The sequence below is a fragment of the Belonocnema kinseyi genome, chromosome 1 (assembly GCF_010883055.1).
Source record: "Belonocnema kinseyi isolate 2016_QV_RU_SX_M_011 chromosome 1, B_treatae_v1, whole genome shotgun sequence".
NCBI classification, from domain to species: Eukaryota; Metazoa; Arthropoda; class Insecta; order Hymenoptera; family Cynipidae; genus Belonocnema; species Belonocnema kinseyi.
Genome location: NC_046657.1, coordinates 74626295 through 74639367, shown reverse-complemented (window position 1 = coordinate 74639367; position 13073 = coordinate 74626295). Strand labels below are relative to the sequence as shown.

The 13073-nt window shown below is 24.1% G+C and overlaps 1 protein-coding gene across 1 annotated transcript in view; it reads right to left on the bottom strand.

The window, feature by feature from the left end:
• Window positions 1-1262: 1262 nt before the first annotated feature.
• The window catches only part of LOC117173526 (DNA excision repair protein ERCC-6-like), a 35546-nt gene continuing 23735 nt past the window's right edge, over window positions 1263-13073 (bottom strand). Inside the window, exons 6-9 of the mRNA XM_033362167.1 lie at window positions 10261-10371; window positions 8604-8807; window positions 5098-5947; window positions 1263-1602 (exon numbers count right to left, since the gene is read on the bottom strand). Coding sequence (XP_033218058.1) covers window positions 1442-1602; window positions 5098-5947; window positions 8604-8807; window positions 10261-10371 — 1326 coding nt within the window. The 3' untranslated portion in view covers window positions 1263-1441. The remainder of the gene's footprint in view (window positions 1603-5097; window positions 5948-8603; window positions 8808-10260; window positions 10372-13073) is intronic.

The following is a 13073-nucleotide window of genomic DNA, read 5'->3' as shown; positions in this document are numbered from 1 at the left end:
ATATTTTCCTGTAAAATTACCAAAAATTACCACAAATTTCGTAAATTTCCGGAAATTTATAAAAATGTTTAAAATTGAATTTTGGGTAATTTACCACATTTACATGTAAAATTATTATAAATGACCGAAAATTTTTAAAAATTTGTTAAACTTTAAACATTTTTAAATTAAATTTTCGGGCAGTTTGTGGTAAGTTACTATAAATTACCACAAATTTCGTAAATTTCCAGAAATTTATAAAAATATTTAAAATTAATTTTTGGGTAATCTATGATAATTTACCATATTTACCTGTAAAATTACCATAGATGACCGAAAAATTCCATGAATTCCCGGAAATTTACAGATTTTTTTTAAGTTTTGTGTAATTAATGGTAAGTTACCATAAATTACCAAAAATTATATAAATTTCCGAAAATTTCTAAAAATGTTTGAAATTGAATTTTAAGTAATTTATATTTATTTGCCATATTTTCCTGTAAAATTACCAGAAATTACCACAAATTTCGTAAATTTCCGGAAATTTATAGAAATATTAAAAATTTAATGTTGGGTCATTTATGGTAGTTTAACATATTTACCTGTAAAATTAACATAAATTACCGATAATTTGCGGGAAATTTGTAATATGTTTGAAGTTTGTGGGTAAGCTATGGTAAGTTACAATATTAGCCTGTAAAGTTACCATAAATAACCGATAATTTTCATAAATTTCGGGAAATTAATGAAAATGTTTCAAATTAAATTTTTAAAACTGTATGGTAATTTACCATCTTTACCTGTAAATTCACCATAAATTTCCAAAAAATTATTAAAATGTTAAAAATGTATGGGTAATTTATGGTAAGTTACCATATTAACCTGTAAAGTTACCATAGACGACCGAAAATTTGCATAAATTTCCTGAAATTTATAAAATGTTAAAAATTCAATTTTGGGTCATTTAAGGAAAGTTGCCATTATTACCGGTAAAATTACTATAAACGATCAAAAATTTCCGTAAATTTTCGGATAGAAATTTGTCAATTGCATTTTGGGAAATTTATGGTAAGTTGCCATAAATTCTTAAAAACTTCATAATTTTCTGGAAATTTATATAAATGTTTAAAATTTAATTTTTAATGTTTGAATTTAATTTTTAAATTAAAAAGCTTAAAAAAATGCTCATCAGGTCTGGAAAAAAAAAGTTAACTAACAGCAACTTCTGTTTGATATTTTTTTATGTAAAGTTTATACAAATTTTTTGTATATTTAACACAGTACAAAAATAAGAACGTATTTCAAAAAATAATTGAAAAAAAATAATAAATAATAATACTGAATTTTAATTATTATGATCATCAAGACAATGATTTATAGTTCTCATTTTCGCGTATTATGCTGTAATATGTATAGAATTTAGGACTAGAAAAGTATTTACAGAAAATCATTTTTGATGAAATTAATTCCAAGTTGGTTTCGAACACCATTTTCGAGATTTGCGTATATTTTCCATACTTTCCTGAGCAGTTTCAAGAGCTGCTCGTTGTAAAGGAGTTCTTTCATTTGAATCAGAACTTTGTCCAGAAACTACGGAGTCGTGTTGAAATGCAGAACTCACGGCTGAAATAACAATTTTAAAAATCTATCAAGAATATTTAATTGATTTTAGTAAAATTAGAGGGCAGCTAAAAAAAATGCATAGAATCCGGTAAAATTCATACCAATTCAAGATTGATTAAAAAGAAATAAAGGTAAATTAAAATGATTCAAGTGTGAATTTGATGGAATTCGAGGGAAATGAAAAAAAATCAATGAAATACATGAAAGTTTATGGTGAAGTTATGAAAGAGAAAAGAATTACATTTTTTCTTCAAATATTCCACTGATTTCAGGAAAATTGAAGTTCAAAAATTGGAAAATTTTAATGGAATTTCAGAGAATTCAATGAAAATCATACGAATTTCATAATTTTCTAAAAGAAATTCGTCTAAATTCAAAATAATTTCAATAAATTTAAAATTAAATATTGTATTTCTTTCAACAAAATTGGAAGGAATTTACGAGATATAATTAAAAACCGATTTTTATTAATAACTAGAAAATAGTTAACATTACTAGAAAACAAAAAATATATAAAACAAAAAATTGCAATAAATTAACTTAAAACTAACTATATATTTTATAAGAAAGTTAAAAAACGGACCATTAAAAAAAAATGTATTTAAAAAATTTGACAATTTAAAAAAATTCCTGTTATTGTGTTTTTTTTCTAATTGCATAGATAACTAAATAGTTTATAAAAAAACTGAATACGCTAAAAACGTTTAATGATATAAAGAAATTAAAAAGTTCAAAAAACTCCTGAATTTTTGCATTTAAAAAATGCTGTACTAGAGAAAAAATGTCAATAATTTTAAAGATTTTTATTAATACCTAAAAAACATTTAAAATGAATAAAAAATGTTTCAAAAATACGGTTTGATGCATTCTTAAAAATAAAATTAAGTTCTTCAAAGTGAAAAAAATAAACAATTACTAAATAACTTTATTTAAATTGTATATTCTAAAAAAATAAATAAATATGTACAAAAAATGTAGTTTTGTAAGAACTCTCTCCAAATAAATAAATTCCAAAAATTAAATTAAATTAAATAATTTATAAGAAAATGTAAATAACAATTTTAAAAAAAATCAATACTTTATTAAAAATTAAAAGTCTAAATAATTAGAATACTATATAAAAAAAACATTAAAAATTTGAATGAATTCCCGGTCTTTGTGTTCTTCACAATTATATCAATAAAAAAATATTGTTCTAAATCTTCCCAATAAATAAGCTCGAACAATTAAAAAAAAATAAAGAATTTATAAAGAATTTTAAATAAAAATATGTAAAAATAAATCAATATTTTATAAAAACAAAATAAATATTTGAAATAATATACCTAGAAAATTTTTAACCTTGAAAGAATTCCCGGTCTTTGTGTTTCTTCACAATTATATAAATAATGTTAGATACACAATTTGGTTATAATAAAGTGTTCTCTTGTATAATTATATCGTGTTTCACTGCGTCTAAAACCTCGCCAAGAAATAATAACTAATTAATTAAATAAAAAAATAAATAAGTTAAAAAAATATCTACAAAATTAGACAAACTCTGCGGTCTTAGTTTTATTTGCAATTATTTAAATAAAGAAGACTCTAGTAACTGAAACGAATTAAATAGAGAAAAAAACATTAAAAATAGTTAACTATTCAAAAATAAATTAATACATTAACAAGCAAAAATTTTCCAAATTAAAGAATTGTTGCAGCTAATGTATTTATTTATATTTGAATAGTTTATTATTTGTAATGTTTTTAACTTTTTCAATAATAAAAAAATTATATAGATATTTAAAAAAAGTTTGTATTACAAAAAATTGAATTCTTTTCATTTCACTTAATCTTTTTTTAAATCGCGGTAAATTAAAAGAAATTAAATTAAATAAAAAATGTTTCAAATGAATTTTTCAAATTTTTAATGTTGCAGATATTTAAAATTTTTTATTGATATAATTGTTGATATACGAATATAATAAAATGTATATAGTTATGAAATATTTAGGTAATATTTGTATAACATTACTCACTAGCATTGCATTTTTTAAATTATTTCAATAAACATAATGCAGGTATATATTTTTTTAATTCATGCAAATAGAAATATATATTTAAACCTAAACATTTTATAAATAATTAAAAAAGGATTTTAATCAATAAGTGAAAAACGTTCAAAATAAATAGAAAATTGTAAATTTGATAAAACTGCCCATTCGATGCTTAACTAAACCTAAAATAATGTTGTCTAAAATATAAAAAATAAAAAAGGAACAAACCAATTTAAAAAAATTGTATAATGAAAAAAAACACATTGAAAAAAACTCCCGGTCTTTGTGTTATTTAGAATTATATAAATAATAATGTATATTCCAAAAGTTTCCTAAATAGAAAATTGAATAATGAGAAATAATATATCATAATAATAATCGAAATTAATTAATTTAAAAATAACTATTTCATTAACAAATTAAAAAATTGAATATTAAAAAAAATATCTGAAAAATTAAAAAATTTGAAAAAGAAAAACTACCGGTCCTTGTTTTCTTTGCAATCATATAATTAATATCTAAACAGTTTATAGAAAAAAACTGAATAAGTTAAAAAAAGATTTTTAAAAATCTACAAAATTAAAATTTTGAAAAATTCCTTGTTTTTTGCATTTAAAAAAAACATTGTGCTAGAGAAGAAATTTATTTTAAAATATAAAACCAATTGCTAAAAATGTAAACCTTTTATTTTATAAAATAAAAAATTTTTATTTATTTATTTATTTCATTTATTTTCATTTATTTCATTTATTTTATTTATTTGTTTTACTTCCCGGACTAGGTTTTATTTACAATTATTTAAATTAAAAAAATTTTAATTCTTTTTATTTCAATTGAATTTTTGTTTAAATTACGATAAAATTTAAAATAAATATGATATAAATAGGAAAATATTTTATAAAATAAAATAAAAAAATAAATATTTAAAATAATATATCTAATAACTTGACCAATTTCAAAGAATTTACGGTTTTTGTGTTTCTTCATAATTATATAAATAATATATAATTAATTAAATGAAAAAAACTGAATAAGTTAAAAAAATCTAAGAAATTAAAAAAACTTTACGGTCTATGTTTTATTTAAAATTATTTTAATAAAAAAAGACTTTTAATTACTAAAAAGAATTAAACGGAGAGAAAAAGAATAGTTAAATATTTGAACATAAATCAACAAATTAACAAGAAAAAAATGTTCCGAATTAAAAAATTATTGCAGGTAATTTATTTATATATATTCGAATAGATCATTATTTTTAATGTTTTTAGTTTTTAAAATTTTTTAAACTAAATTATATAAATTTTTAAGAAATTGAATTAAATTAATTTTTTGCAATGAATTTATCAAACTTTTAATTTTTTTAGACATTTTAAAAGTATTTTATTGATATAATTGTTGATATAAGAATATAATTTAATAATATAATGTATATAATAAAAAATATTTATATAAAATTACTCACCAGACTTTGCGAATAATTTATTTAAAACATATTCGTCATCTTCAGCCGAAACGGAATACTGTTCTTTCGAAAATCCGAGTCTTCTTCCAATTAAACACGGAACTTTTTCCCCCTCAAAAATCGCAGCAATTTCCTCACGAGAATTTTTCCTTCTTTTTTTTCTTTTACGCTTTCGCCCCTCATTTTCACTTCGCTTTTGACTTTCCAAATTCAATTTTTTCGAAGACTTTTCCCGATTTTCGGGATTCGAGTCACTCTCCCGAATTTCGCCTTCTTCTCCACTAGATCGTGAAAAAATCATTTTTTCACCTGATTTTTCCTCCTCATCTATCTTGATTGAAAATTCTGATTCGGAATTGTTTGTACTTTTTTTGATTAAATTTTCCAAATCAGAATTCAAAAAATCTGAACCGTTATCCTGGCCAGAAATTAAATTAATCGCGGGATTTTCATTAAAATTAATGTTTTTATCTGGATTTGTCGAAATTTGATTCTGAGTTTCGATCGATTTTTTGTCGTGATATTCTTTTTTTAATTTATTTTCAGATTCAATCTTGCTTTTCGCACTTTCTACTTTTTGTACGACTTTTTTACTGAGAGCAGAAGCTAATTTTCTCATCTCTTCGATTTTTCTGGATGAAAAATTCAATTCCGTTTTCTTTCTTTTTTCCCTGTTTGTAGGCTCGAGTTTATACCGTTTAAATAATTGATCGGATTCCCCTTCTCCGTCAAAAGGTTCGTTCAGATTGAAAAGTTCGGCGAGGTCCGAAGTGTGAAAAAGTCGCCTTTGGCGCGGATCTTCCAAAACTTTATTCGAGAGGAGCAATTTGAAGATTTGCCGGTGATAAATCTGACAAATAATTTGAAAATTTGTAAAGAAATGTGCTTCTAAAATTATAAATTATTAATTTATAATTAAAATTATTAATTTTTACTGATAAAATGATTACTGGACTTAAAAACATTATAATATATCAATTTAATATAACTTAAACATTGATAATATTATTGAGAAAAGAAATTAATTATTCTTACAAAAATAATTCTTATAAAAAATAATACTCAAATCCGAATACTCTTAAATGGGTAAAATTATGAGAAAAAAATTACAAGATCTTCAATACCTGAAATTGAAATTATTTTATATCCTAAATTTGTAATTTTAAAAATTAAATCCAGAAATAACCTTTTTTAATCAGAAATTGGAATGGGAAAATAGTATTAAAAACAACTCAATGTTGAAAAGAAATTAATTTAAAATTCAAAAATTTGCAAAAATCCCGGTTAATGTGTTCTTCACAATTACATAAATAATTATACTCATGAGATTATTATACTATTTTTTTATATCAACAATTATATCAATAAGAAACACCCTTAATTTAAAAAAAAAATTTTTACTCTCCATAATTTATTTTGAAAATTGAAAAAATTAAAAACATTGAAAAAAATGAACTATTTAAATATAAATAAAGAAGTAAATTACCTGCAAAAATTTTTTAATTCGGGAAATTTTTGCTTGATAATTGGTTTATATATTTATTTTTGAAAAGTTAAATATTTTACATATTTGGTGTGTATATTTTTGTTTACAAAACATCAATTTATTTTTGCAATAATTTATTTCAACTTCTTTATGAATTATTTAAGAAAGTAAATGTATATCTTTAAAAAATAAATTTCTTCTCTAAAGCAAATTTTTTTAAATACATAAAAGAAGGAAGTTTTCAAATTTTTCATTTTTTTTTAGATATTTTGGACTTTTTCCTAGCGGGTTCATTTTTTATAAAATGGTTAGTTATTAATTATATGACTGTGAATAACAAAAAGAGAGATTTTTTTTTAATTCTCAAACTTTTTAGATATTTTTTTTAATATCTAGCTTTTTAATTTTTTAAATAAAATAGTTATTTTCAATTTTTTGTTAGCTATTTTAAATGTTTTTCAGTTATTAATTAAAATGTTTTGATAATTATTAGCAATATTTTTTATTTATATAATTTAAAAAAACTTTCAAATTTGTATATTTTAAGATATTTTAAACTTTTTTTTTAACTTATTCAGATTAAAAATTTTTTATAAACGATTTAATTATTATGTATAAACTGCGAAGAATACAAAAACCGACAGTTTTCTGAATTTTTGAGATATTTTTTTAATTGTTTAATAAAATATATAGTTATTTTTGAATTAATTTATTTAAATTTTTTAGCAATTATTTATTTTGTTATTCGTCAAGTTTCGTTATTAGGAAACTTTTTAAAAATATGTTTTTATTTATATATATGTAAAAAACACAAAGACCGGAAATTTAAAAAACTTTTTTTAAATTTTGCATTCCTTAGTTATTTTAAATTTGTTTCCTTTATTAATTAAAATCGTTTTTTATCCATTAACAATATGTTTTTATTTATATAATTGTGAAGAATACGAAAAGCTTAAGTTAATTTTTTTATCCTTTTCAGTTTCTAAAGAAAACATTTGTTTTTTAAAATAAAATTTTCTTGTATAATTCTTTGGATATATTAAACGTTTTTCAGTTGTAAAATAAAATATTTTATTCCAAAATTTTCAGTTTTAAAAGCAATCGACTTTTCAATAATATATTTTTGATTTGGATAATTCGAAAAATATAAATTTTGTTTGTTTCAATAATTTAAAAAATGCTATAATGCATAAACCCGGTTTTTTCAAATTTTTAATTTATTATCTTTTTAACATATTCTGTTTTTAATTTGTGTGCAAATTATTTAGTTATTGAAAAGTTGTTCAAGTCATTGAAATCAGAAACTTTTTTTAAGTATAGGTCAGGGTTTTTTTTCCAAATTTTAATTTTTGTAGATATTTTTTTTAATATTCAGTGTTTAATTTTGTTCCTAAAGTATTTAGTTATTTTAATTTATTTATTTCAACTTTTTAAATAAATTATTGTCTTATTTTTTCAGTTTCTCTGCAAACTTGTTAAAAATAGATGTTTTTAATTATATAATTGTAAAGAACACAATAACCTGCGGTTTTTTTACCGTTTTTTAGTTATTTTTTTTTTTAATATATTCAGTTCAAAAAATTATATAGTTTTTTTCTTCGAATTTTTTGTATTTCGAAACAATTCTTATTTTCAAGAATTCATCGAAGCAGTAGTTTTTCCACATTTAAAAGTTTTTAAATATTTTAAATCTTTTTCAGTTATTATTTAAAATATTTTTTATATATTTTTATTCTTTTATGTACTTTAAAAAAAATGCTGTAACAATTAACAATACGTTTTTATTCATATATTTTTGAAAGAATACGAAAACCATGACTTTATCAATTTTTAATATGTTTTAAGCTTTTCAGCTTCTGAAGCAATCTTTTTTTTTTTTATATACATTTTTTTCTTGCATAATTTTCTTTCAATGTATAAAACCAGACATATTTTTTGAAATTCTTAATTTTTCATGTATTTTAATCGTTCTTCAGTTTAAAATCTGGCAGTTTAAATACTTAATTATGTAAAAAAAAACCTTTTCTTCAATCGTTCCTGCAGTTATCAGTCTATAAATCGTCACTCTTTTATCTTGACCGATTCTCCAAGCTCTTTCTTTCGCTTGTGCATCTGTCGCTGGATTCCAATCAGGATCATAAATAACAACTCTGTCAGCTCCTGTCAAATTTACTCCTAAACCCCCTACTCTTGTCGTCAAGAGAAAAATGAAAAAAGACGTATCCTAAAAATGCAAAATTCTAGGTAAACTGGAATCTACAAAGGGTGCGTCAGATAGTGTGTTTTTCTTCGGGTTCGTGATTTTTCTAGTTTAATTTTATGAACCCAAAGTGAAATTGTTAAATTTATAAGACCAAATATTGTGCCAATTTCGAGAAAACGACTTTAATGTTTTAGCAGCCAGGAGGTTCAGAGGCCATAATGTTTAGGCGACAAGTTATTTTGGCGCCCGGATTATTAGACGCTGGGATGTTTAGACGCCAGGAGCTTTCGGCGCTGAAATGTTTAGGCGCTCATATATTTAAAAGCCAGGAGATTTATGCGCTGACATGTGTAGTGCGCGAGGTTATTAAGGGGCCAGTATGTTTAGACGTTAGGATTTTTATGCGCTGGGATGTTTAGGCGTCAGGAAGCTTAAGCGTAAAAGGTTGAGGCGCTGAAATATTTAGAAGTTGAAAGGTTTAGGCGCTGGGATGTTTAGACGCCAGGAGCTTTCGGCGCTGAAAAGTTTAGGCGCTGGAATATTTAAGCGCCAAGAGGTTTAGGTGCTGAAATATTTAAGCGACAGGAATTTTAGACGCTTACATGTGTAGGAGCGAGGTTATTGAGGGCACAGTATGTTTAGGCGCTGGGATAGTTTAGGCGTCACGAGGATTAAGCGTAGAAGATTTAGACGCTGAAGTATTTATTAGTTGAAATTTTTAGACGCTGGGATGTTTAGGCATTTCGGCGCTGGAATATTTAAGCGCCAGGAGGTTTAGGCACTGAAATGTTTAGGTGCTACAGTATTTAAGCGCCAGGACGTTTAGGCGCTGACATGTGTAGGCGCAAGGTTATTGAGTCGCCAGTATGTTTAGGCGCTGGAATGTTTAGTCGTCAGGAGGCTTAAGCGTAGAAGGTTTAGGCGCTGAAATATTTAGGCGCTGGAATATTTAAGCGCCAGGAGGCTTAAGCGCTGAGATGTTTAGGCGTCAGGAGGCTTTAGTCTAGAAGATTTAGGCGCTGAAATATTTAGGAGTTGAAATGTTTAGGCGCTGGGATGTTTTGGAACCCGGAACTTTAGGCACTGGGATGTTTAGGCGCCAGGTTTTTTAGGCGCTGATATCTTTAGGTGCCGAGATGTTTTGGCACCAGGATGTTTAGGCGCGCAACCGGTTAGCTACCATGATTTTTAGGCGTCGAGCCGTTTACTAGGGTCTGCGTTAAGCGTAAATGACTACTACTAGGCCCTTTGAAAGACATATATTTGTCTACTCCACAAGACCAGCAATGAAACCTTTAAATTCATTTTTCTTGAAATTGTCGAAATATTGGGACCTACGAATTTTACAATTTTACTTTTGCTTTATGAGCTTTATATAGAAAATTATGAACCCAAACAAAAAACAGACTACCTGGCATTTCCCTTGTTGGAGTTATTTAAATGATATTTAAACAAAGGACTAAAAAACACTCACAGTGTTAAATTTACGAATTGTTAGTTGTCTCTGAGCCATTGGAGTTGTGCCGTCCAATCTTAGATACGTATATTCTTCAGATTGGAGCAATGCTTCGAGAACGTGCATCATCTGCAAATTTGCAGACATATTTCCAAATAATTTATGCAGGCCTCGGAACTTATTTGAAAAATTATTTTTATCACAAAATAAAAATCGCGAATAAGTATTTTAATCAATTTTCGAAAGTCTTTCTAAGTTTTAGAATTTTGTCATCTATTAAAAAATATCTAAGTATCTTTTGAGCTGACTCGAATTATTCCTAAAATTTTGAATAATCTTCCAAAATTAGAAAAATTGCCTTAAAATCTGTAAATTCATATATGCGAGATTGCACAATTGTTAACACAGATAAATTCCCTGATCATGAAATTCCCGAATCTTATTAATTCAAAAATTTTTATTTTTTAGATTCGACACTTTTAAAATTCGGTATTATTATAAACTTTCAGTAATTATATTATTCCAGAATTTTCCAACTTGGCAATTTTACCATGCCGAATAGTTTGTTTTTCTGGAATTTTACATGTTGAGAATTTTACTTTTTACAGATGAAAATTCATTTGAAATGTTCCCAGGAATCTTAGGAAAATTTTTTTATCATCTTGAAACCCTTGAAAATTCTTAAACAGCTTGAAACATTTATTTCGAAACCTTCAAAAATCTACATTTCGTTTTCCATTTTTTGAAATATTTTCAAATTTTAAATAATCTTTTAAATAATTTCTAAACTTCTAAGTATCTTTTATAATGATTCGCATTTTTTGCATTTTTATAAAATGCTGCAAAAAAGGAAAAATAACCGTGAAATCTTGGAGATTCATTCACAAAAATTGGGAAAATTATCATAAATGTTACGAATTAAAAAAATATATTCTTCAATATTTTATTTTAAAATATTCAAGAAACTATAAATTGTTTCAAATTTGTTGAAATCTTTCTGAATTTAAAATTGGATACAAAACATTTGCCGCAAAATAACAAAAATTGCCTTCAAATCTTGAAGATGTTTTATCAATCATTTTCAAAAACTTTAGAAACTTAAAAAACTCTTTTTAAATATTCCTTTAAAATAGAAAGCTTCCAATTTTCGTCTTCAAAATCTGCAAAAAGCAAAGAATGTTTGAAAAAACTGTCTTAGAACTTTCATATCATTTTCTGAAAATTTCACGGATTTTAAAAACTTTAAAAATATTTTCAAATATTCTCTTTAAATAAAATATTCAAAACTCAAAGTCATTAGAAATTTTTCCAAGAGTCTTACTAATTTTTATTGCTATTTTGAAACCTCTAAAAACCCTTAAACAATTGAAAATTTTATTTCAAAATATTCAAAAATGTAAGTTTTGTTAAAAAGAATATTTTAATCTTTCAAAAATCTTTTCAATATCTATCAAAATGATTGAAAAATTTCATATATTTTTTGTTTAAAGTCTTGCCCAATTAAAAAACATTGTTATAAGTTTTCCAGATTCTTTTTCGACAATTTTTGAAATCTTTTCAATTTACTGTTAAAATTATTATTTTTTTTTTAATAAAAAATAAAAATATATTAGTAATTGTACAAGAAATCTCAAGAGAGATTTTTATTATCTTATGCATGAATTTTTTGTAAAGTTTTGTAATCTTACACATTTGAAAAATAAAGATTTAAAATGTTCGATATTCTGTTTACAAAATTCGGAACTTTAGAAAATAAATATTCAAAAAATAGGCAATTTAGGAAATAAATATGAAAAACGGAAACTTGAGCAGATACATGTTTTTAAAATAGGTAACTTTAGAGACCAGCTTTTGAAAAAATGGTATAAAATGGACCTGATATTAAAAAAAAGGGTACTTTATGGACAAAATATTGAAAATAGGGGTTTTTAGAAAATAAAGATAAAAAAATAGAACACTTTAGGAAACAAATCTGAAAAAGGGCAACTTTAGGAAATGAATGTTTTAAAAAAATAGGGAAATTTGGCACAAAATATTGTAAATAGGGGACTTAAGAAAGTAATTATTAAATATGAAATAAAACTTGAGCATGGCGGATTTTATACAACTAATGCTGAAAAAAGTGGACTTCAGGAAATAAATTTTAAATAGGGAACTTTAGAAACCAGATTTTGAAAACGGGGCACGATATGGACCGAATATTGAAAATAGGGTACTTTATGGGGCAAATCTTGAAAATAGAGGACATTTGATTAATAAATTTCGAAAATAAAGGACTTTAAAGAACAAATCTGAAAAATAAGTGACTTAAGAGACCAGCTTTTGAAAACAATGTACATTGTACATTATGGACCAAATTTTGAAAATGGAGGACTTTATGCACCAAATATTGGAAAAATGGATTTTTAGAAAATAAAAATTAAAAAATAGGACACTTCAGGAAACAAATCTGAAAAAAGGATACTTTAGGAAATAAATATAAAAAATAGTGCACTTTAGACACAAAATTAAAAAAATTGGGGACTTTAGGAAATAAATTTTAAAAAATGGGGAAATTTTCGAGACGAAATATTGAAAATAGGGGACTTTAGGAAGTAATTATTAAATACGAAATGAAACTTGAAAAGGGAGGACTTTAGAAAATCATCTTGAAAATAGTGGACTTTGAAGACCAAATCTTAAAAATAGGTACTTTATGCACCAAACATTGAAAATAGGGTACTTTGTGCATCAAATATTGAAAATAGGGGACTTTAGGAAATAAATATTTAAAAATAGGACACCTTAGGAAATAAATCTGAAAAGGGGGAATTTTAGGAAATAAATTTTAA